Source organism: Excalfactoria chinensis, chromosome 2 (assembly GCF_039878825.1).
Source record: "Excalfactoria chinensis isolate bCotChi1 chromosome 2, bCotChi1.hap2, whole genome shotgun sequence".
NCBI lineage: Eukaryota > Metazoa > Chordata > Aves > Galliformes > Phasianidae > Excalfactoria > Excalfactoria chinensis.
The window spans coordinates 120,888,772-120,915,953 of NC_092826.1; the positions used below are offsets into that span (position 1 = coordinate 120,888,772).

The window sequence follows — 27,182 nt, forward strand, 5'->3', positions numbered from 1 at the left end:
ATATGTTTCCCCTAGACACTTTCAGAGCTCCCTGACCACTCCATTACCACAACCCATGTTCCACACTTACGTTAAGTGGTGCTTCTGGTTCAGAAACTTCAGACACAGGTGCAGGTACTGTTACATCCTGTGTATAGGAAAGCTCTGGGTCCCAGTGGTCAGATGGCCAAGTGGGACTGCAGAACAACTTCACTGATTGACTTTCCCGAATGCTATGCAGTAGAATATCCATGCTCAGAATGGACTTTTTATCAGGAAGTCAAGAGACTGCATTTTTGCCTGCTTCTCCTGAGTGTGACCAAGTGGCAGTGTATTTACATTGCCATAGCCAATGGAAGCTGTAGTGACTCAGCACTGATACAGTACTGACACAGAAGCACCATCACACCTATTTCCAGCTCCCACCAGCTCCATGAAGGGATGATGGGGCACCTTTCCCTGTGGCACACTACAGGTACCTGGAGAACTTCTGTGTGGGCACCTGCCACCTTCCAGCCTAACATGCTTAAGGGAGATGGGGGGCTTGTATGACAAGGGCCTTGCATAGGCCAGCAATTTCCTCAATTCTTTTCATCATCTGAGCAGATCTTACTGATGACAGCAGGATTTTCTTTATGGCTGAATTAAGGGCAAAATTCAGTCTATAACTCTCATTTTACACTAATAGGAATGAGATAATAAATTCTTAGCTACCAAGAGGAAAATGTAACCCAGTGCCTGGAGTTTTTCCCTTGCGTGTTAAATTTAGGGCATATTCTATCAGTGTGGTGATCTTATTCTTTGATATTAAGTAAAGCACAGCTGGAACAGTCTCATAAAACCATTATGTTGTTAACATATGAAAATAATGGCACTAGAAGTATTAAACAGCCAAAATATGTCTTGGATCCTGCAGTCATCTTTCACAGCTTAACACTAATTTAGCATTTTACAAAATTGATGCTACAATTTCAGCTCTGTTTAGTACTATCATTACTGGACTCAAACCCAAATTACTTTCAGCTGCCCACCACAACTGCATCTTATTAGCCTTTTCATGAAAGCCAATTTATGTAAATCCAGTATTAGTTAAATAATTAAACTGACCCTCAACATTCATGTATAGACACTGGTACTAAAAGATGCAGGAGAAATTTAAACATCCCATCTTCAGTACTTAGCACTCCATCTTTTTCAGCTGCAGCAGCACAATGACTGTATACATCTACTTGGATCTATTAAGAAAAAGGTGCATTTAAAAATGAGACTGTTAACTGCTATTCTTCTAGGACTGAGCTTTTATCTCCCAAGCCAGGCATACACTGAATATCTAAATCTAGCACGTCTAAAACATTACTTGCTACTTTCAGCTTTTTACAATGACAAAACGTGGCTGACACACAGTAACTGCCCAGGATCTCTCTTTCATGCAGACCTTCCTGCACAGTAATGACAGGGTTTTATCCCCTGAAGCTGGACAGACGAAGACTCAGAAGCACAGTATACAGTGTTCCACGGTGATTCAGCAATGCTGGGTTACCCAGGACAGAGTAAACACAGGGAAGCAGTGAATTGGAATGACTTTTCAGTACTAACTGCTGACACACACACTGTTATAACTTTCCTGCAGCTTGACTAGTGCAAAGCAGGCAACAACTCTGTTTCCACACAGCAGTGCAAAAGAAGCACTCATACACAATTTGCAAAGATTAAAAAGGGCCAAAAATCAAAAAATGAAATTATTTGGATAGGGCTGAAACAGTCCTGTCCCCGGCTAGCAAGTAGAAAAGGGTTTTTTTATGTAACAATTTTGGGCTTTGGAACACTGTTGGTGAGAAGCAGCCAAATCAGACAAGCTCTTCAGTAAGCAGCCCTTTTTGCCATTACACTGGTAACTGTCACCTATTCAGCTTTATTTTGTTTTACACGGCTGAGCTGACCCGAATGACAACATCGTCCCTTCCATTGGCTGGGCTTGTGTCAGTTGCCAGCTTAAATGGGCGAAGAAGAAAGAATTCAGCATCCTGCAATTGATATTCAGGATTGCTCGGATGCATGTGCGTGTGGTGAAGCAATACAAATAAAGACCACTTTTTGTTTTGCTCCAGTGAATTGTCAAAGTGATTTTGAAAGCCAGGGGATTTCATTATGGTAATACAGGTTAAATACTTTAAAAGCATATGGTGTTACCATTCTGAATGAAGCTGTCCCTGTGGCTCTGGGAGGCACACAATAGGTCAGGAGCACATCTCATGTCTCTGGTCAGCCAATGAGAACTGGGGATTATAAATCACCACGAGAAAACACTGCCTGCTATCTGGTACCAGGTAATGCCTTGTCTTTCCAATTACAATTTGACTCATCCTGCTCCAGAAAGAAACACACTCTAGCCATCTATTCCACCAGTCAAAGGAAAAAGCAGCTCTAGAGGTTTGTATGGTCCATCCTCATATTGATAAAACAATACATGTGCAGATAGATGAATATTATATACAGTATATCTCAACAGTATATATAGAGATGGGGAATGTTTCCACAGACATGCTTTCTGACCACTGGCAAAAACAAAAACAAAAACCAAAAAAACAAAAGGCAAGTCAGAAATCCTTCAGGCACAAAATAAGAATATAAAAATCTTTGGTGTTACCACAAAGGCTGAAGATACTTGGATATAGTCAAATGATTTCTTCCCTCTCTCCCTGAAATGCCCCCATCTAATTCACTGCTGACAGATTCTTTTGCGTAAAATAGAGCTCATTACTACGTATTTTTTTAGGGACCAGTCTCAAAATTGACCTTGGTAACTTCAAATGCCAGCTCTTTCCCCATGGGCACTGAAATAATGTGTTGTCTTTCTCCTGGAGTCCACGACAATGACAATTTAGTCCACAGAAGCCCTATTACCAGTACAGGTCTGACACAGGCATTACTTTTCAGAAACATATCCCAAGTCACTGCTATTTTAAGCAATTTTTTACTGCAGGCAGGCAATTGAAGCGCTGCAATATTTTAAAGAGTAGAAATTCTCTGGGATGCACCAGTTTCTTCATCTTCTTTGAAGCTATTTCTGGGGGCAGCAGGTGAGCTCTAACACATGATGATAGAGCCATTTACAAAGTTGCTGCCTTTAGCTCCTTTCCGTCACCGATCTGCCAGAAATTGCTGCTTCCAAAGTTGGCAGATGCTGATGTTTGCTCATGCCTCAGCCTTTCCTGGGCAAAACCCACTGTCTTTGCTCTCCAAAACCTAACGAAAGGTGGATTTAATTCAGTGGGTGTACTATTAGGGCAGCAGCTTCTGGCAAGCATATGGAGAGCACAGTGGGAGATAGTAACTTTCTAAATTATCACAGCAAGATTTGGCACTGTTTGTTTGTTGGGGCTCTCTATTTTATCCCCTATTCTACCCTGACAAAGAAAATGAGGAACACTAGGATGAAAAGTACAGACATAACAGACACAAAACTAGAATTTCCTTCCGCACCGCTGTGGTTTTGGCATTGATTGAAAACGATCCCTTGGTTTTATGTTTTTATTCATTGTTTGTTGTTTTTGTCAATTTATTTATTTATTTATTGCATGTCTTCTAATAAACAAATACACAAAATCCAGAGCCATTCTCCCCACCCACATTTCAGAAGATTCAGAGATCAACTGCCTACAAATATTTCTCTTCTACAGCTTCCTGATGAATACTGGAATGCCTCAATTCATTTTCAGTGGAAATAAATAGATGCTAGTTTGGATGAGAACCAAAAAAATGAAATAGATTGTTCACACTCCAAAATTTGGATCTCTGAAAACAGGCAGGAACAGGGACCTTGTCCCTTTGACAAGGCCACTGCACACACTCTACTGTGTTTCCATGCTCACCAGCAGTCTCACAGCTGGATACTGAGGCACACAAATATATTTCTGAAAAAAAGGCTCATTTTTACATCACATGGTAAGGAATAGTTGTCGCAAGAGTGCAACCAGGTGCACCTATTTAACTACCAACCCTGGCACAAGAAGATCCAAGCTCTGGAAGTACTTCTTTGTATCTGAAAGGATACTCTAGTGATTAGCTCAGATGCCAACATGTGATTGAATAAATTCCACTTCTTCCATTAATTCCTTACCAACTCTCTATATACAAAGTTCACTCAAGAAGACGGATAAAAACATGCATGTACTCATCCTGTCCAGGAGATGGGCTGCAAGCATTTGGTTTCCTCTGTATTTTTTTATAATTTGATCCATTTCCTTGCAACATTGGCATTTTTAAATTTTCTTTTAACTCCACGGGGTATTAAGTTATCCAGCCATTTTTGCTGAGATTTAAAAGCTCATTCTGTTTGCCTCCTTTCTCAACTCACTTACGTTCATGGCCCTGAGCAGCTACTGACATCTTCTCACTTTTCGTGCTTTTTTCTGTTTCACTGAGCCTTATGAATGGTGACTTTAACTGAATACCTCACACCAAGTATCCTACCTGCTACTACAACTTTGTTTACTACAACTCTGCTCCTCTGCTAAAATAACTGACTCAGCTTCTATCTCATCCATTTTTCTACTCACTTTCCTGATTGAACATTCTACTTGTCAGTCACTGCTCTTCTACAAAGTCACAGACACCTGCTATTCAGATTAAGCCTTCACCAGGCCTCCCTTTCACATTATCAAGACGTCAGACTGATTTATCCTAACTTGTTACTCTCTCCACATAGACTGATTTTTCCTTTTGATTGCTAGTCTCACTCCTTTAGAGGTTTCTGCCCACCCTAACATCTCCCCACCAAGGTCCAGGTTCCATGTCTGTATTTCTTCTGCCTCCCCTGATATTCTAGTTTCATCTGAATGAGTTTGAGTTTTCTAAATAGCAAATAGAAGAGGACTTTTACTTTGTACTTTACACTCTTTCAGTATTATCTGCTTTTCTACATCTTATGGCTCAAGCCAAATAGTACAGTCAAGAACTGACCTTTTATTGCACTGTACACATCTACCACAATGCAGTCCCAAGCTGTGATGGAAAACTGTAATCAGTAGTGTATACAAACCACTACTTAATATTTGTTAAGTGCCCCCAGCTTTAATACAATGAAAGGTGCAATTTTGTATTAAAGCTGTGGTTAAACAGCCACAACAGTGCAGCAGTGTACATCAAAGGTACACATGGCTCTCTCTTTCTGCTTACAGATAAAATTTTTAACAGTCATCTGTATCTGCTTAAACAGATTCAGTAAGAACAACCAAACTCTTTTCTTTTCTGTTATCTTACATGCTGGTATATAATAATAATAATGATATATATATATATACACCATGCATTTTGTATAGATGAAAACTTTCATTTGTTTGGAGACAAAGAAAGAAGATTCTGTACATTAGCTTCCACACAAAAGGTCTTTAGTACACGTGGGCACATTTGAAGTTTAGTTTAGATGGATGATATGTCACGTTAGAGCAGACAAGGCTGAAGAGATGTCTGCAGGGACACACCCCCAGGAAAAAGTAGGGATTAGCTTGTCAATAAAGATGTAAACAGACTGCTCTGAGGCAGACTCATTTCTGACATTAGAAATCTTAAATGGTTTGCTGGCAAAGAGCACGTGTGAAACTAGGGCAGACTGTCAAGACCGGAACCACTTCTTTTCAGTATTCAGCCACTGCCAGGCAAACAGCCTTTATAACATTATAGATTAAAAAAAAATTGCATGTAAACACCAACAGTAAAACAATGAAAGTGATTCATTATGGAAAGTAACATGACACTGTGACAAGCAGAAATAGCAGAAGACAGACTTCATGTGAATATAAGCCATGTAAATAACAGTTTATACCTTTGAATAGGTACAAGAGCAGCAGAAGAGTTACACAGCAACTGCTCCCTTACTTCAAGTCAGTAAGGCTCTCTACACACTTGCCCTTCTCTGCTCTGTTCTATTATTGGAATATCTGGAGCCAAATTACCTACTGTTCCATTGCCAAACAACTGTGATTGGAAAGATCGAGTATCAAATCCCCAATGGGTATCAAAGCTGTCCGAGAACAAAAACAATTCTAGCAGATCCAGAGATACCAATCAAATTTATTAACATGTCAACACTCCTGTCCCCACCAAGAACACCCTCCTGCTATCAAGTTTACCAGACCTACTAAAGAAACCATTCCTTTGTCCTTGCCCCAGATTTTAACAAGAGAATTGGTAAGAGGTATCTTATCACTCCCTATCTTACCAGGGGGAAAAGCTCAGTCCAAATTAAAGGCAATTCAGTGTTTAATCTGCTGGCACTGACTTCTGTGATGTTTTCAACCTGTCAGTCACACTGATCTTGCCCACAAGGCCAAGAATTTACACTCATCATATTGACAGATGTATGCTGCGGAAACAGATTATCTGCTCAAACACGTGCAATTTAAGAAATGTGCAGTTCAGTTTTGTAATTGGTCTACCAAAATCCAAAACAAATTGTATTTTCAAAGCCATACTTTCCAATAACCATGTCTTACCTGCATTATCTATTACGAACTCAGGCATTCTTCAATGTTTGCTGTTTGATACGCCTTTGCCATAACTATTGTTTTTCCCAAAGACTCTCATGCTTTCTCCAGTCTCTGCTTGTAATCTTACATTCGGTACAGTAAAAATAGAAGACACTGCAAAACAGAACGTCAGTTCAGAAACTTTGATTTTTTCCCCAAAAAGTAGAAATATAAAAGCAATTGGTTAATGTCTGTGCCAAACACAACACTGAATAAATGCAGCTTTTATGTACACCACCCAATTATGCAAGTAAGCACTGTAAAAACTGTGAATGGAGAGGAATGGCAAGTGCTATGATGGAAGCTGTCTGATGCCAACATTTTCTGTTGCATACGCCTTTAAATAAAAAACACAGCTGTTCCCAGGGCGTGTATTTGCTTACTTACTTTTCCTTGCAATTCTTATAATTCATATTTTCTACTTGAAATTTTCCTAACATTTAAGGTTAATTATGAAGATGAACAAAACCAGCAAATTTTTGCAATAATTTGACATTACATATACCACCTTCAAAATGTCTGCAAGCCTGTAGAAGTGAGCTATTTCATTAGACTTCGTTTCACTAACTGTTAAAGATAATTAGGTTTGTTAAAAATATTCCAGAAATTCAAAAAGCCTTCGCATAAGGCAAATCCTTTCTGCATGAGTTAGAAAAACCTTGAGGATTTCCACGTAACACCAGGCATCTAATTAGCAGCAGACATGACATTAATCACAGGGGTCAGACTGCAAATGGTTAAGGGCTCACACAGTGATGATAAGAAAACTCACTTTTACTCGGGATACCTGAAACTGTTGGGGAAAGATGACTAGTTTTTGGTACCTTCCAAGGAAAAACGTGCATACAAAAATATCCTCGGATAGCTGCCAGTGCATTACTGCATGAGGAAATGTTAATGGACTGTTTGTTAAAAGAAGTGATCAGGGCTACAACAGTTTCCTTTTTGTTTTGTTTGTTTGCACTAAAGATTAGCAAAACTGTATTTCGTACATTTAAAAGATGAGGATATTTTTATGCAGGAGGTCTGCCCACCATACTTTTGACATCTTAACTTGCATTTGATATTCTGATTTCCTCAGTAGCATGTGTTACAAATGACAAATTCTATGCAAGTAAATCAATATGAGCTTTCAGATATGAAAGCAGGAATTACTTTTTTCAATAGAAAATAGTAAGTAAACACATACAGTAGCAGGGGTTAATCTATAGATTACTGCTCATATCTGAGATGAATGAGAACTCTGTTGCTTCATAAACTGCATTGTATTCCCAGACAAGAATATTTTAACTGAATTACGAAGTCTTGCATTTTTCACGTAACATTTTAAAAAGTGAACGTGGTTGCATGACAGACAGCTCATCTGGAAACCTAACAACCAACTGAAATTGTGCCATGACTTGAAACCAAAGCAAAACCCAAATCAAACCTTTTGGGAATTAAATTTCAAATAAATTTTGCAAGCACATTTAAAATACAGCACAAGATTAAAATGCCATCCTTTAAAATATTATCCAGAAGGTAAATACCTAGTATTAAACCTCAGAAAGAGACAGTGAAACATTATTTTCTACTTTACTTATTTATATACCTTTATATATTTATTGACATACTTTTGTGAAATACTGCAATTCCGAAGAAACAATATTTTCAGATGGAAAATCATACAACTGACTTTTTTTTTTTCTGTCTCTCTCTTTCTTCTGCCTCACCCGTGAGTCTTTCACTGGTCTTGGTCCTAAACCCCAACTTTGCAATTCAGTACTGGAAATGGACAACATCCTGTGATGGATACTATCACACACACACACAAATTCTCAGGGCGTTCATATCCGCATTTAATTAGCTGTGAATAGCAAGTCTTTCTCAATGTAAAACATTAACCCAGAGAACCAGAATCACAAAGAGCGGTGATTTCTCTATACAGTAAACATTTTCCAAACTCCAAAGTATATGACTTCTTTGTTTTGTAAATATGTTTACAAGTATATCCAAGTCATATTAAATAGAAATGATTGTAGTATTTGATACTGGGATTGTCCTTTCTTGCATCTGGATTTATGCTTCATAATGATTATCTACTAGCCACAGAAATAGTCTTTCAGTAACTCAAAATTTTACTGGAGGCATTTAGAAGAACCTTGCTTTAAAATATAATGATTTTTCATCTTTATTCTCCCCCCTTCAAAAGGTTTCACTGCTCCTGATGTTTAACGTTATGCAAAGATGTGTTTCTGCCAATGAATATCGCCTTATGGTTATGCTTCTGCAAATAACCTGCTGTGAGCTGATAAAAGGATTAATGCAGCCAAAATTCTTAATCTGTGAAATTACAAATTAAATTCTCATATTAAAAATACCACCCTGAGGTATTTTTTGTGGTTTTAATTCCCCTCTGGTGTTCTGCATACATTGTGCTTGTTAATGACTAGGACAAGACTGTCTCTGTTGGCAGCCTGCTGCAGAGTGATAATGTGTAGGCATTTACTTCACTGATAGAACTGGATTTAACCACTGACTGATAAACTAAGTGGCAAGTGGGTAATAAGTCCATATTAACAGAAAAGTACTACTGCAGAATTCAGAATTCAAAATCCTGGCTAGACTAAATCACACAGTCAGAAGGATTGAGATGTCACCAGTGAAGAGTGATTTTTGTTTTCCATTTAGAGGAAAAAGGACAAATGAACTGGCATTCTTGATGTTTCCTTAGTTCTGAAGAAATAAATGCCTTTGCCTCAATTTCAGCAAAGGCAGACTTTCAGTGGTACCCTTAATTTACACTGCATCTCTTGAATTTTCAGCTTATGAAGGGCCAGAGTCAGAAAACTGACTGGAGTGGGCAGGGGATTTTCATGGCAGAGGAGGGAGCTGGGAATCTTTTTGTAGAGCAAAGGCCAGATCTGCGACATAACCTACACTGTACAAAAATTAGTGTTGTCACTTCAGTGTTAATGTTCGGGTTCTAGAAATGAGAAAGAGTTCTTCAGGACACAGTCAGGAGTAGGGCACTTAGAGTGCCGGTCACAGGGCTAGCTGAGCACATGTTGTGATATACACATATTACACATACTGAGAGTGGATAAATTAAACTTTTGGAAGTTTTCCTATTGAGACTGAAATAAATAAAATCTACTGAGGATTAATATTCAGAAAGTAAACTCAATTTTACAAGCAAAATTCTACATTAGCTATAATTAAGCACATGCACCGCTATTACATACCCAAAGATTTTACCTTGAAGTACAGGATTTAGGTCTTTTGGTACTGGATGCATGTTTGAAAATAGCAACACACTGGAACAGGTTTCCCAGGGAGGTGGTGGATGCCCCATCCCTGGAGGCATTCAAAGCCAGGCGGGATGTGGCTTTGGGTAGCCTGATCTGGTGGTTGGTGACCCTGCACATAGCAGGGGTGTTGAAACTCAATGATCATTGTGGTCCTTCCCTACCCAGGCCATTCTATGATTCTTTGATTCTAATGAAAGCATGTTCCTCTTCCTCGTATTAAGTTAAGTTAAATTATAATAATGATTTGTATTCTCCTGTGAAACCTATTTATAGTTCTAGAATCTTCTCAAGCAACAAATATCACGCATGATGATATTTTTCCATAGAATAAACAGTAGGGCACTTTTAACACTCTGGACAAGAATTAGAGAGACAAATGTCAGCATAAATGCTGATTTTTTTTCCAAGTCAATTGGAATGCATTTGTTTGATAAAGGACACAAAAAGATGCAGGCAATCACTGAAAGCATTCTCAATCAGAAATATCATCCCCCATCTTCTACTTACGCTGTTTAATTCAGCAAATTAACCAATTGTCTACTTTGTGTTTTTCAGACTTCTCAATGCCAATTCCCTCCCTAAAGGTTACTGCTATAACAGATAGAGATTCTGGATTTTTATCCTGTGTGCTGCAGCTAGTTAAGAAGTACTGTATGTCAGAAAATGAAAAGCACTAAATATGTAAATTGTATTTTTCCTTTTGCTTTATGACAATTCAGATAATTCTCTTGGCTGCACACATAATCAAATACAAAGATAGCTAGCTGCAGACTGCAGAGCAGAGATAGCAATAAGAAAAAAAGAGAAGAAAAAAAAAAAGAATCCATTTTTCCTGTGTCAAGCAAACTACGCGCTAACTATGTAATTTCAGATACACAGTTGCATTCATGTATTTTGTGTGTGGATGTGCACATCTGTGAATGTGTTGCACATGAGTGTTAGCATACACACAAGTATACACACATGCATTAGTATGAACTACTGTCTTTGCTTTTAATCGGTTATACTCACTATCGGTTAACTCCCATAGCCGAGGGGGCAGATCACTGAAATACTCATGGCTCAGGGCTGCCTGTGCTGACAATCTGTTCTTTGGGAAACACTGGAGTAGTTTGGAGGCTAGATCTTCCGCATGATTCACATAGCTGAGCCTGAAACACAAACAAGAAGGTTCATCTGAAAAACAATCTCATCACGCTGTTTACTAATACCATCTGCAGTCGGCCCTGCTGAAACAAGCGTCTTGCTAGCCAGTATAAAACAAAGTCTGTTTGGAAGCACTGTAGTGAAACACATTCCTTTGGTTTGGGAGTCAGTGAATTATTTCTGGATGGATAGTGGAAAATTTATACACGTTTTTCATATACAGAGCATATAATGTGCCATATCACACATGCCCTACCTAGGACACTGAAAGATCATGAGCAGAAGCATCTTGAAAGCAACTGTTCTGATTTCTTCATTTACATTTTATTCAAATATAATGACAGGCTGAGGGTTTACAGCACTGCAGATAAATGGTTATTTCTATCTAAAATCCTGAAATCTAAGCTTAAAGTAACAATTACTTGTAAAAATTTTTTAAGTATCAGATTTTAAAATGCAGTGATAATTAACACAAACATATGCATCATGTTTCATAAAGGCATTTTGGGAAGCACTGACTTATTTTTCATCTACATCATCACCATCTCACATGGCAAGAGGCTGACTTCAATAGTTGTTAATGCAAAGCAAACATTAAATTGTGAGTAAATTATCTTTTGTAAACTACCTTGGGAACTTGGGGAAAACTCATTATTTTACCAGGAGTTAATTGCTTGTGGCATAATACAAAAATATAAGCTAAAAATAATAGATCAGGAGAGGAAAGAGTAAAACGATGATCATCAGGATGTAGCTTTGGTCTAGGATGGTACGGCCATGCTTTGTTTCCAAAGCTAACAATTTACTTATAATAAACAGCACAAACAGTGGTGCTGAATCATGTACACATCATGTTACTACTGCTATAGAGTAGGAAACTCTATAAATGCTATAAATTTCTCATTACAGATCTCTCATCAGGTAAAAATGTCAAGGTATATAATAGACCTCCTCTTTACTAGGAAGTCTATACTTATTCTTAATAAATAGGTATAAAACTATTTACTAAGAATAGGAATTAGTTTACTAATACAGAAATAGCAGACTGCAGCCCAAAATAGTGCAGTAATTGAAAAAGATAGTGTCGGTGTGCTCTAAAATCAATAAGCCTACAGCATGTTTTGTGCAAATTCTTCTCCTTGTTCAGCTCAAGGTGGCTTTCAGAAACACCATTCAGAGAACATGGATAAAACATAGGATTTTTTTTTCTATTGTCCCCATCTATTGGGTCTTGAAGAACAGACAGAATATTTGTCCAAAAATTACCTGGGGATCAGTTGCTCAGAAACACTGACTTTTTCAAGCCATTACTTCACATTAGCCATAAACCTACAGAAGTGCCAGGATATGGACTTGGAATTAGTATTCTAGGTTGAACAGATGCAAAACTCCAGTGTTCATGATAGGCATAATTTCTGTGATTTTGCTTTGTTTGTTCATTATTAAGTTCATGACAAAGTAAAGGCATCTCAAATTAGACAGTCACTGCCTGGAAATTAGGTTTTAGAAAAGGATTAATTCCATACTCCTTAAACTGCTATTACGTAGAAACTCCTTTATTCAACTTGCTTGAAAAACACAGCAAAGTTCATTAAATAGCACAGCAAAATACAAGGAGAAAGACTATTCTTCACAGAGAAAGGGAAAGGACAACTAAATACCCATTGAGAATTGGCATTAGTTCTTCTAGACACCTAAATTCTCATGAGCCAGAATTCAAAAATTAATGAATTCTGAACTGCAGGTGAAATTTTGGATGATGACACTCCAGTTCCTTTGTGTTCTAGAATAAGGTGGTGTCATTACTTTGCTTCCATCACCAAAGTATCTGGTACACTGCTAAGATTTGTTAAAAAAGAAAATCAGATTTACTGATTTTGAATCATTAATTGAAATTAATTTGAGTAGGAATGATTTTTGAAAGCCAAAATCACCTTCTCAGTTCAGAAACCATAAAGAAATGAGTTAACCAAGAAGCCAAAGTCAAATAATGAGCAGATTCCACATAAACACAATGTAAAGCCAACAAAAGTATGTAAGGCTGCAAAAAAATCCTACCAACTAATGAAATAACTGGGAATGAATAAGTCCAAATTAGAACCTGTTTTATAATTAGTAAGTAAGAAAAAGAGTAAGTTTATCACACAGACTGCAAAAATATTTCAATCTGCTCTTATCATTACATTTTCTTGCCCTACTCCATGTAGGGCTGTGGGGGTTAGTTGCTTATATGGTGCTTTGGAGATTCCTGTTGCTACATCATTAGCATCACGTTCCCAAGAGTTTATAGATTTTAAAGACAGAAGGGACCATAATGATCACATCTCACCTCTTATGTACTATAGCCTGAAGAAGATCCAAGTATCTCAAGGAACAAATCATTACTTTTAGCTAAGGAAATGTCTACATAAAAGTGGCAGTTTTGTTTGTGGAGATTTGCACAAAAATGAAAAAGTTCTCCAAATAGCATGTCTTCTACTAAGGTCATTTCTGGCAGTAACTGGACATTGCAGCAAGCATATGCATGCAGAATCCTTAGGTTGTCAGTCTTAAAACTGATGCCTTAGAGGAATACATGACAAATTTTATTGCTTTTTATAAGTTCAAGCTATTCTCTTACTTATGAAAAATGCACTGTATGACCATGTTCATCTAATACATTAGAACTGCTTGGGGAAACCCATTTAGTGTGTAGCCTCAGCGGTTTGGAACATCAGAATGTTTGGTTTTGTTTCCAATTTCTTTCTTCCTTTTCCTTCCTTCCTTCCTTCCTTCCTTCCTTCCTTCCTTCCTTCCTTCCTTCCTTCCTTCCTTCCTTCCTTCCTTCCTTCCTTCCTTCCTTCCTTCCTTCCTTCCTTCCTTCCTCCCTTCCTCCCTTCCTCCCTTCCTCCCTTCCTCCCTTCCTCCCTTCCTCCCTTCCTCCCTTCCTCCCTTCCTTCTTTTTCTCCTTTTTCTCCTTTTTTGTTTTTATTTTTTTAATTTTATTTATTTATTTATTTATTTTTATTTTTTGCCAATAGTCTCTTTAAAATACCTTCCTTAAAACATGAATGATTTTTCTGATATAAGTTTGAAACAACTCTTCAATAGGGATAAAAGCTGAATGTTCTGATGGGGTTCAGTAGTTAAGTATCTAATACAGAAAAGTTAACAAAAAGGAGTAAAGAAGAAAAGATTAGATTTTTAAATACACCTCCTTCAGTATGTGACAGAATGGAATTTCATACAATATGGCTTTGTGTCTAAAACATAATAGCATGTTTTGTCTCCCAGCAGTTGGGCCATATAGGAACTTGGCATGCATGATATGGAAAGTCTCAATATTCACGCTTCACTTACTGTCACACTAATCACCAAGGAATAGTTACTAGCCGTGACAGCATACGTACTTTCAGAAGAAGTGGCATACAGCAGAATACAGATAAATCTTTGACAAAGAGTATTAGATACTATGTATATATTATTCTGAGAAATATTGGGAATATTTGTACAGACCTACTCTGGTGACACTTGCAAAAATGCACTGATTTTCAACTTAATCTCTCTGCCTTAGCTCAACAAAAGCAAACATTATAAGAACCTGTCTCACTTTAAACATATTTGAATCTGACTATACTTGAGCAGTTGTAAATCTCACTGGATTACATGAATTTGATTTAATTTTATAAAACAGGCTTGAATGTCTTTCTACTTCAAGGAAGGTCAGTATTTGGTCAAGCAGAACATGACTAAGATCACTGAAGTCTGGTTTAAGCACTTGAGAAAAAAAAAAGTTAGGGGCATGTGCAATGAACTTCTGAACTTGGGGTGATTTGCTTTTAAATGCAATGAAGAATGTAGCTCAAATTCACATTAATAATTAAGACAAATGGGCATTAAGACAAATGGAAATAATATGCTATGTACTCCTAGCAGCATGAGGTAAATACTTCTCAAAGCAAAAATCGTTTACTGTGCGTATTTTCCATCTCAAGATACGACTCTCACAGCATATCACTAATTCATTTCTCAACTGCAGTTTACAGCATGGCCTGCAGCTGGAAGGCACCTAACTCCCTGTGGGACCCCCAGCTTTGCTTCTTTTTTCCCTTGTCACCTGAAGTGCTGAACGACAAAACAACAGCTAACTAGAACAATCGCATCATTTAGTGTAGTTTAAAGCTTAGAGACATTTTACCTACAATCACAGCCATGAGGGCCATATTCCAGTTTTAGGATTTTCACCCAAGCCTGCTTGGAGCTGGCAGTCTTTCCACCTTTTCTCAGGCTAGAGGCCTCTCCTGACACAACGCTGTGCCAACTTCATGTATTATAGTTAATGACTGCATTGCAAATCCCTTTATCTTCTGACCAGCTGATGCCCCTCTGTGCCTTGACTGCTTTGCATCTCTGAACACGTGTGCGACTCTGTTCAGAGCAGCCACACAGTGCATAGACCAGAGCAGAACCTACCTCAAGTCACTTTTTTCTTTTTACTAAATACAAAAAGCATTTTCAGCTGTTACAGCCCTGCAGAGAACATATGCCATTTTCCAAGAACCAACGTGTCAGCTCTAGCATGCAAAAGGCCCTGGGGAAATTCTTCCCCAGCACATCCAAAGGGTCTCTGCAGTATAGCCGCACAAGTCAGTCAGCCATCATGAACCTGCTGATGAGCCCAAACTGGGATGCCATGCTTTTAGTTTTTAATAGAGATGAAGGGATAGAAAACTAGCAGAATAAAGATGATGCCATTTTTCTAAATGTTTTACACAGAAGGTGCTGAGGACTAAAACTGATGAACAAATTGAGGAGACATCTTTCACAGAATCACAGAATTGTAGGGGTTGGAAGGGACCTCTAGAGATCAGGTTTCCTGAAGCCATGGTTTACTCAGTCTGTTTGATGAATCACAGAAAGTAAGATTTGCTCTACAGCAGAGGGTAGAGGTACACCAAGCCAAAACCACACAGTTAACAGTTATCCTACAAGTGCAGCCACACAATCATATTTCAGCCTGGGGATCATACCCCACATCTGCTTGAGGCCACCATTTTGTGCAGGGGAGTGTGCCTTCTTTAGAAGAGATGCATCTCCTTACGTCCAGTGTTCCTCTCACTCTGAGTTGCTGGCAGCAGTACTGGTTAAGAATCACAGAGCTCTCTGCATACAGGATGGGAAACCACGCTCTCCAGGCTCTGTAGGCCAACATGGCATATTTCTTGGTTTCCCTTACAACAGGTAAGATAGCCACATGAGTGCAAAATGCTGTTCAGTCTTCTCAGATGAGCAAAGCTGGGGTAGTGAGGTTGAACTACACTGCTTCCAGAATCCTTGCTTTGTTTTCTTGTGCACGACTGCACTCCAGTATCTTTAGATTTTCACAATTTCCCATAAGGGTGTATGAAACAATATCTCTTTGGCATTTTAGAAATAAGTTTAATCACTTTAAAATATATTAGCATATGACAGCATCAGCAGATCTATCTGTTGAAGTACCGAAAGGGTGATCAAAGTGTTTACTAGCAAAATAAAAGCCATGACAACCACGACAACGAGTGCTCTCCTCATATGTGCAGAGAGCTAGAAGTATTGCTGTTTGATTCTTCTTGCTGTTCACACAGATGAGAGGTCATACCCCTTTTTGGGAAACTGTGGAGGTGGGTTCATTCAGTGCATTCCAGCAAGCTAACAACCCTGACACTTCTGAACTAATTCTCAATAGCTGGAAAGCAGGCATGGAAAGCAATAGTATTTCATGAAAAAACTGAATGTGACGAATGAAGGTTCTAACACTAGAACTGTACATATTTTTAAATATAATTACTACTCATTTACATCTAGATAATTTACTCGTATATGTTAGGTAAATTCTGAAAAGAACCTACTGAGCCAGGACATAAACCATTATTATATGTAGCTGCAGCTCCTGAACTTCTCAGAATGGAGCAATCCCTATTTTGAGAACCACTGTTTTTCCCTCAAGCACAAATGCACTTAACCATCAGCCCTGTAGTGCTCTGGTCCGGGAAAATCAGGACTGGCTGCTTCTGAATGTCTCCAAATAGCACAGCTGATCATTGTTCCCAAGTCTGAGTCACATAACCACATTTCTGTGTCCCATAGAGACAAACAGGGAAGAGACAATAGCAGTAGTAGCAGTGTCACTTCATGAAGTGACAGTGATTTGCAGAGTCTTCCTCCAATGGCAGCTTAGGTATGCAGCAGGCAAAAAGTGTCAAGTTGTGGCTTGATTGGAGATGATTACTTCTTATTCACCAGGGCTCAAGCAACTTTGTACTTACATGTGGCACTGCTGTAGTAAAATAGCTTTGTGAACCATGTGAGGCACCAGATACTCAGTTTGGCCACATCTAAGCTAGACAATAAAGTAATCCAGAATATCACAGCCATTTGATAATGGCTATTAAGCTCGGTTGTGACTAGAAGATAAAATCATTCAGATATACCTGTGTGGATGTCGCTGGATTTAATTTGGGACCAAAACTTCCCTACGAGTCTACTTCTCCCTGACTTTTTCTCTGCTATATTTGACATGTTTTGGTGCTTGTTTCAGATGCATTATTTTACTTCTCCTACTTGACGTTGCTGGCGATATGCAGTTTGAAACACTTGCATCATACAGGATACAACACCCTTATAGATCACAATACCTTTAAAAATGGAATGTGGTTAATTTGAGCTTTAAAAATTTTAAAATTAAGGCTATAGAGAATCAGTTAATATACAACAGACTTTAAAGTGTCCTGGTTTTCATCCTCCTAAGATCTGACACACATCCAGGCTAGCATTTGCTCTGATGTCCCCTAATAAATATTTTGGGCTATGAAACCTTTTAAAGAATCACACTACCAACTACCGAAAGTGTAAAACATAAAGACAGTAAAAACTGCTTATTGACAATGTATAATGTTCATCAATTATATACACTGGAGCACCAAAAGAAGTGATTGAGAACACTGTGCTAGACATTAAAGACAGGAAGAAGAAAAAAAAAAAAAATTAAGCAGCAACTGTGCCATATATGTCACATAATAACCTACACTCAAGTGTGTCTTTCTGTGATAAGATCATGTGATTTCCTGGAATTCTGTGAATTCTCAGGTTATGGTATTCCTAGCAACATAATTACTGAGTATAGTATTGTGCTACTGCTTAAGATCACAACAAATTATTTGAACACAGAATATCTTCTAACTTGGGTATTTCATTTTCATTCATTACTTCACCCAGTTTGCAGCAGTTTCCTCTCAGATACAGATATTTCCCAGGGAAAGCACTTCCTAAAAAATTTTAGTGAGAACATCCCTCACAATTTTGCTCTAGAAAGAATTTAACAATTATCTCTTTATGATTTTACATGCCACCATCAATCAGGTATCTCTCTTAATTCTTTCAGCCTCGTAATAAGTCCAGCACTAAAGATATTCACTATGAAAGACATAATATATCACTTAAACCATCACAGAGTACTACTGAACATGCCAGATTTGCAGTTTACTGGAAGGCCTTTGGTTGCTGTAAATGCAATTAATGAAGAACAACAACATGGTGGTGACATCTAATGAGGAGCTTATGATTATTCTGAAATTATTTAAAGAGTATAAATCTTATGATCAGTAGGGCACTTTTTAAAAGCCTTCTTCATGCATCTCAGCAAGCTGTACAGAAATATCCTTGGAAAATAAAAATATCTAAAAATAATTACAAACACTCCAATCATTTTATGAGCTATTATTTCACCAGAAAATGGGGAAAATATATCTTTAATCCTGAACAAAAGCTCTTCAAGGTTTATGTTCTCTATAAACCTTTCACTGAGAACTGAAAATATAAGTTAGTAATGCAATAAATGCCCTAACAAATATATCAGATTTTTCACTTAATGCTTTTTACAGGCTTAAACCAAACTGAGTGAAAGAAAATCACCTTTTACAGTCTGACTCTTAAAGGAAGAATGCCTTTCTGTTATGCTTTTTAAAAGAAGGCATGGTGAATTTATATCAACTCCACTGAATCTTGGGGCGTGATAAAAGGAAGAAAATACGGCAGTGAAGTTAACATTCCATAGCGTTCTTTCTTCACATATTTATTTCCTCCCTGGCTGGACATAAGCCAAAGAAAAAAAAAAGGAGGGAACACTCCCCACCCTCCCATCCCACCCCCAACACAGAAATAGCTGAAATAAAACTTTGGCACATAATGCAGTTAAAGCTCTGTGCTCTTCTTCCTCTCACCCTCAACAACCCAATTGTTTCCAAAGAAATCCAAATAAAAACACACCAGAGAACAACCAACCAACCAACCAACCTCTGGTTTTCAGACTTGTCAGTGGATGCAGCTGTTGGGGCAGTACAGAAAGTTTCCCTTATTTTCATGTATTAAATGGCTACAGGAAGACAACACAGTTGGCTTTTTGGACATATTACCACTTGAAAGCTGAAAAAAACCAACTAAGTTCTGATAAATATACATTAACACTGCCTTATAAATCTCTGCCCTCCTGTCTGATATTTTATCGTCTTGGGTTTGAAAAGTCTTAATTTCATTCTTTTGTAAATAAGAACTGGTCTGTTTGCTCAGTACTGCCACAAGAATTTGCTGCACGGTTGCAGCATGCCAGCAGTGCCCCGTGAAGAGTGACCTTGCTTTACTCAGCGAAGCCAAAGATCATTTATCACAGTTAACTTACAAATCTGTCTTTCTGGAGCCTCAGGTCTGTCAACCACTTGGAAGCAGCTACTTGTCTTGTCCTCCCACGGCACCCTAAAACATCAGACGGTCTGATCTTTTCTATTATTGTATACCTCTCAGCTAATAAAATGTATTTTATGGATACGGAATGATCAAGAGTACTCTGTATTTATTTATACAGCTCATTAAAGGTAGATAGAGATTTGGAGGCAGAGAGAATGCCTCGAGCCTGGAAAGCTCATGAAGATAGACCTCAGGCATATGCATGTGTTTAACTTTATGTATATGAGTTGCCTGGTTGAACCCAATGAGACTAAGCAATTACATGCAAGTAGGCATCTTGGTCTTTTTGGAACTATACTCCTAAACTGAGATGGATGACAGGAAAATGATAAATACCTAACAAACAAGTAAACCAACGTTTTTATACTGAGAGCATATGGGTAATATATTCAAACCATGATATAGTATTATGCATATATATTTGGATATCATACAGAACTAGCTCTAAGGTACCAGGTACTGGTTCAGGTGACGTCAGAAAAGATCCCAGCATGGGAAGCCACATTCACACCTGCACCATAGTACAGAAGACACCATTCTTTCTCCAAATTCACTCTCACTGCTATTTCTCATTACATTAATGGAAACACTTCCTAAAGGAAACACTGGGAATCATCCAGAAAGGAAAAGTTGGCTGACTAAAAGTCCAGTGCCTGCTATAGACGCTAACAGCAACAATACTTGTGAACACAACAGTTTAGTGCCTTTTCAATTATGAACAGGCTGGAAATGACTGACCAAACCACAGATTCCATATATTTTAGCTATCAATTACTGAAATATATGAACTTCAAGTGCTTGCGCTCATGTATGTGTGAGGATGCAGTGCTACCTGACACTTGGATTTCAGTAGGGAAAGACTCGACCCCAAACAATTTTTGCAAATCTAACCTGTTGAAGTAGCATGAAAGAGATGCAGCTAAGCAGGGAGTTAGTGCTAGACATAAACCAGCATAGGTAATTTGAGAACTAAAATCAAAATTGTTATCTACTACAGTGACTGTTAGAAGACAGACATCCCAAATAGCCAGCTATCAGTAGAACTAACCGCCAGAAGAGCTCAAGCCACTTTTAATGACCTCAGGTAAGCAGGTGACTTTTCAAAAGATTTTATGTGATAAAAAGTCACATGGAGCTCTGCTCCATGTCTGATCATGTGTGCTGCCACTGAGTCAGGACAAGAAGGTAAATACCTACATAGCTGTTATGCTTCAGTAGAAAGGAGACAGATTTCAGACATTCAGAGCAGATCAGGACTGATTGTAGCAGCTTCCATATTGAGAACAAGAAGCCTGGAGAAAAAGACTGCAAAGAAGTGGACACAGGGGACAGAGCAATGTGATTCACAGAAGGGAAGGCAGTAGTTGGGGGTCTGTCAGAGAGATGTGGGGATCAGGAGAAGGACTAAATATGACTGAGAGAAGAGTGGGAGCACATACAGAGCTTGCTGAAGGAAGAGGCTTAATTATGGAGTGTACCAAAAAGGATAAGAAGGTGTTCAAGCATGATTGACTGAAATAGCCAGTGTTGGAAGGGGAGCTCAACTCAGGAAAAAAAATAAATTGAATGATCTGAAGAAGAGTGTTGGGCAGGAGAAAATATGAGAAGTAGACTGTGATAACAGAAAAAGAAGGATGTCAAGATCTGAATGACATAGCTGTTTGGAGGAGGAAAAATGAGTATCCTGGAAAAAAATGTTTAAAACAGTCTGGATGCACAGGATAAGACAGATAGACAAAAACATCTCTAAGTCTTCAGGCCTGGGCAAGAAAGGATGCTAGCATTGTAGAAAGAGATATGTGGGAAACTTCTCTGGCAACAAGCTTAAGAGTACAAGGGCAGAGATATTAGCATCTAGTTAAAGCCTGGTAGCACTGACTTAAGTGGGTCTGGAGTGAGAGTCTGGCTGCTCAACTGCTGAGTGCCCACACTGCTACCTGGATTATTTTAACCAACACACTTCATGACCGTTCCTGGTCACAGCAGAGGGGACAAGCCATGGCAGAATCTGTTCCCTAATGGTTGTACCTAGAAACCTCCTACAAACAGGGCATGCAACAAATTTCCTTCAATCTTATGCTACAAAATACTATTCCTGCAGTCTGCAACATAGGTCTTGTCTTATCCTGGAAATTTTGAATTCAAAAACCAATACTGAACACCCTAAAAATAGTAATTGTACCTGCAGCTGCATGGGAAGTGCACAAAACCACAGGAGATACATACCCAAGCGCTTCCTCCTACAGATGTAGCTAAGGTCTGCCACATGGCCTCAGGGCCAGAAGATAGGGCCTGGCTCTGCTTTAGTTAGCACTATAGACATAGGCTGTATCTGACAGAAAAATGATACACACCAAACACTGTCTGTCAACATCTCAGGAAGGATTCATGCCCTCATGGTTGCAGAATAAAGCTTGACTTAGGGGCACTTTAAAGATCAAATACGAAAGAAATAAAAGGAATATACCAATCTATTCTAAAACAGTCATAATGCTGAAAGAAGGCTGGCAATATTCAGGAGATGAGTTTTTATGTTACGGTGGTAAAATTAAATTGAAGCACACTAACAGTACGCAGTTAGTATTAAGTAGTAAACACATTTTTAAGATTGCTATTAATCCAACCTAAGGAAGCAAATCAAAAACAAAGGTCCATTCTTAACTGGCACCTAAGAGAAAAGCATACATTTCATCTGTTTATACAAGATTTCCCTATTTTTTTTTTTAAGTTTGGTTCAAAACAACAGCAACATTTAAAAGCATTCCTGCATTCCTAAATAAAGCAAACAACACATTCACAAGAACATCACAGATGAAAAAAATTTCTTTTTTCCACGTAAATTCTTTGGAGTGAGAGTCTGAGTTCACAAATTCAACACGAAAAATTAGAGCTTTTATTTGTCTGTATTTCCACCCTCCTACTGCAGCAGTGATCATAAAACACACGCAGCTGGCATCTTTATTATTTTATTCACTGAAGGATTTAGCTGGACAAACATCACAAAGATGGTGGCTGCTTTCATTGAATTTATGATCAAACATATTCCGGCATAAGATCAACTCTGTAAGATCAATTATTATGAGATGTGAATAATTTAACAGAAAGTTTTCTCTATTTGTAAATCAGATCTTACAGATATAAATTCAGCTTGTAGCAAACCTTAGATACACTGTATTATACATTACAGTATTTAGAAGGATGCAGGTTTTTTTAATGAATTCGTATTTACTGCTATATCTTATCATTTACATTTTGATATCAGGAGACCTGCTAATTCAGACAAAAAAAACTCAAACATTTTTTTTTTCTAAAGTCCGATTAAATTTACCAAAACCAGAGAGCAAAATAACTGTTTTAGTGATATTATTCAAAGTTACAGAATGTATTTTCTATAAAGGTATCATTTAAAATAATATATGAACAACCACCACCTTAATTTTATGTATTCCTTTCATAGATTCTCACCACAGTCTGTTGTTCAACCTAATATCAGGGGAGTTATAATAATTTTAACGCAGAACATGTGCCTTAGGATATGGGATTGACTCAATGCCTAAAAGAAAAAGGTCAGTTCCCTTTGGAACCACTTGCCTCTTTGCCCTCCAGCAATGACAGGTGCTCCAGTCCTACGCTGAGTCTCTTTGTTCACCAGCATACTGCTGAAGATAAATAATGTAACCTCTCCATTTTAATACCTCAGAAAGGATTATTATCTTATCATCTTCCATCTTCCCATATTGACAATTAGCTCATGAAGGCACTGTACCTTTCTATATACACGCTGGCCTGCCTGTAACCAGAATCTTCCACAAATTCTCAAACAATAGCTCTAGACTTTCTACAACAAGCTACTGAAAGACATCACTAAGTTTAGATATGAAGGTTATTAGTCACTTGGCTAGCAAATAACTGCAAGTTTCCTTGCATTCACTGCTAATCACTAGTTTCCTAAAACACCATTTGTTTCTAGATCTGTAATTCAAAAATACCACATGAAAAAGGTAAAACTGTTTCTCTGTCCTACACATCAGGTGCCTCGTTAGCATCTACAACAGAAGTGCCCCAATTGGAAACACAGGAAAGGAATCGATGAGAAAGTGGTATTTTACAATTTTCTAGTCAAAATGTCAATGAATTTTGGGAGTTGGTCACAGGAGGTCCTAATGAATGACAATATCAGTGATCACAAAAGCTACTGAAAAAACTCAAATCAACATAGAAGACAATAAGTATTTCTTTTAGGTGAAGCTATTTTATGATGTTCTCACTACTGCAGAAACCTCAGCTATTCTCTGTAATTCTTTGGTGTCAACAGAGCCAAACAGCATGGGTTTTGAGACGGCCTTGAAGTATTTGCAGGAGTTGAGAAAAATCAGTACCATTATTGATATTTGTAACACTTATTGCCTGTCTGCACCACCTCCCAAACTGATACCAATTTCTGAGACACTGAGATAAGAAGCAGAGAAACTGCAGAGTTGTAGAAAAATGATCAATGATACCTGACAATAAGCCGCCAAAAATATCAAGCCACTGAAGCCAGTGGCAGCTGCTTAGCACTAAGCACTCTTGAGTGCTGAAGATGCACAGGATATTTTGGCACTCATTTTGGAAAAATCCTGCCCTTAGTGGACACATGCAAATAATGAGATACCCAGCAGCAAGGTTGACTTCATTTATATTGCAACTTCAAGGTATGTCTTCAATTCTTCAGACAAATGTTTTTAAAACAAATCTCAGAGTAAATTTTGTCAGCAGTGTTATTACCTAGAGAAGAAAGATTTCAGCACAAAGGCCAACGGTACAGTACTGTAGCAATAGGGCAGACTTTGAAATGTAAGGATATAAAGATGTATGGTCTCTGATCAGAGCACATTAGACTTCAAACCAAGAAATGAACAGAGACACTATGGCAACACATAAGTAACAGATTACCAAAAGCACAATTCTGAGAAATTAATAAAACATTGGCATGTAGAAATGCATAAGCAAAAACAAAAACAAACAACCAACCAAACAACAAAAAAACAAACCAATGAAATAAAATACCACCACCCACCCCCCCTCAAAAACAACAACAACAAAATACAACAAAAAAACACCAATTGGAAACATCTGAAAAGAGTTGATCAGTACTCAGAACCATTAATAAGGAACACACTTGGAAAAAAAATCATACCTGGAAACACCAAATAAACATGTCTACCTGATATACATCTCAATATCTTCAGGAATTCTTACAGAATTAATAAATATCACAAACAAATGCAAGGAGTCTTTTGATTCTTTCTATGAAATCCACCTAAGAACAGTTTGCTCTCTTTCCTCCTTTCTCTTCACAGGCTTACTGCTGTAGATAATTAGAGGTGATGTTTACTAACTCTGCTCTGCATTCTGAATTATTTCTTGTTTTTCAAATAAGGAAGACAATCTTGGCAAATATTTTGCTGGATGTTGACACACAACACAGTAGCAAAAGATAGAGAACAGAAACAAAATATGGACAATACAGAAGCCAAAATTGTTTTAGGAAAAAAGGGCTTCGTAAACTCTTAAGACAAAATGGGGATTAAAAGAAAGATCACTAATAAACAAACAAGACATTGGATGAATTGATTAGCTTTAAAAATGGATTTCTTTCATTGGTGGAACAAAGAGACAAGAGAACTTTTCATGTAGTTTCTCTAAAAATCCTTCACTATAGACAAACTCAGAAGAGCTGGGATGGGATATGCCATCTCACAGACTGAAAACTGGCTGACAGATCATAAGGAAAGGGTAATGGTAAGTGGCAATGAACTGAGTTGGAAGGAAAGTGTCCAGCTGTGTGCCACAGGGATTAGTGTTAGTCACAGTTTTATTTAACATCTTTATTAATGAACTGGACTAAGGAATACACTGCATTCTGAATCAGTTTGTAGATGAAACTAAATGTGAAGACATCAACAAAGACAAAAAAAAGTACAAAGAGACTAAGTGAAGTAAGAGATATGGACAGAAAATCTACCCACAAGATAGAATGTAGAGAATTACAAGCAACTAATTCCAGGGGGGCACTAAAATAAATATGAATTGGTTCAGAAATAATAGGCTAGCCATAAAGCCAACAAGATCCAATCCACTGCTAGATAGAATTAATATTGCACAATACAACGAGGATTATCTATGCTGTTGTTGGCTGTATTTTTACAGTTGTCATGGATAGGAACGTAATAGAATGGTAACAGTGTATTTTTACTTAAGAAACAGCATAGTAGTATACAGAAAAAGGGCACAAAGGCCTTTGTGGACCAGTTTAGGAGGTTTATTAATACTTTTAACTGGGCCAAGAGGATGTAACACATAAAGCATATCAACATCACAAAAGACGGGGAATTAAGTGTAAAAAAATATATAAATTGAATATCAGGATAGGCATTATAAGAATGAGGCAGTTAGGCAGAGCGATAATCTCTGCCCAAATGTATAGAAGCTGTAATATTTGTGTCATTTACAATTAGAATTAAAGTTACATTCACATTTAAATTGTAAAGAATTTTTGATCATGGCAAAGGAATAAACAGAGGAACTCTAGAACCCTTTCTCAGCCATGGGTTTCAATCGGGATAATGTGATTCATTGTACAAAGCTGGCAAAACATAGAGTGCATTTCAACTGCAGCACTAACATTCCTGAGCTGGGCTGAGAACTTTGACTTATTCACTTTTCCACTTGAGTCCCTTTATGATGCCAGAAACATAAAATACAGTATTAAGTGGGTTCTATGAATAGTAACAGGCAACAAAAAAAGGCACAGGCGTGTAAACACGCCACTTCCACCCCCTAAAATCTATTTAATAAACCCCAATAGGCAGAGAAATAAACAACAACAACAAAAAGATGGTTTTAGGAAGACAGAAAGAAATATTTCCTCTGCTGAGGAAGGTCTGTGCCAGCAGAGGAGAGGCTGCTGCCTCGGCTCAAGTGCTCCTCCTGCTGCAGGGAGCTCTGCAGCGCTGCAGCCCGCCTGCCCCCATTGCGGCTGTGTGCGGGAGGCTCGCTGTGGGCTGCCCTGCCGGAGGCTTCTGTTGTATTGTATTGAGTTTTATTTTTAATAATATAGGGTAATAAATACACTGTCTGGGAAATGGCTTTTTATTTGTATCCCGTGTTAATGTAGGTTTCATCATGATATACTTCCTAAGGTCCCTTGGGGAAAAGATAATGACTGATAAAGGAGGTATTTATAGGAAGCAGGAAACAAAATAGGAAATGAAAAAGCATACAGCAGTATCACAGCAAGCAAATCACCGAGAGGCTAAAGCAGGTTATACGGCTCTACTTTACAAACAAAAAATCTCTTCATTTTGTGCCTGGTTTCCATCTTTGCCTCCCCAGCTTGGTTCTGAACTCCCCTGAGATGCAGGCAGAGTCAGCCTCAGCGTAACCACAGGGCGTGCTCTGACTGTGCACTCATATATTTATCACCTATCCTTGGCCAAGG

The 27,182-nt window shown here is 38.0% G+C and overlaps 1 protein-coding gene across 5 annotated transcripts in view; it reads right to left on the reverse strand.

The window, feature by feature from the left end:
• The window catches only part of CDK14 (cyclin dependent kinase 14), a 296,113-nt gene that overhangs the window by 57,924 nt on the left and 211,007 nt on the right, over positions 1-27,182 (reverse strand). For all 5 annotated transcript variants that reach the window (XM_072328324.1, XM_072328329.1, XM_072328328.1 and 2 more), the window contains 2 exons: positions 10,808-10,947; positions 6,474-6,620 (listed from right to left, as the gene is read on the reverse strand). In XM_072328324.1, coding sequence (XP_072184425.1) covers positions 6,505-6,620; positions 10,808-10,947 — 256 coding nt within the window. In that variant the 3' untranslated portion in view covers positions 6,474-6,504. The remainder of the gene's footprint in view (positions 1-6,473; positions 6,621-10,807; positions 10,948-27,182) is intronic.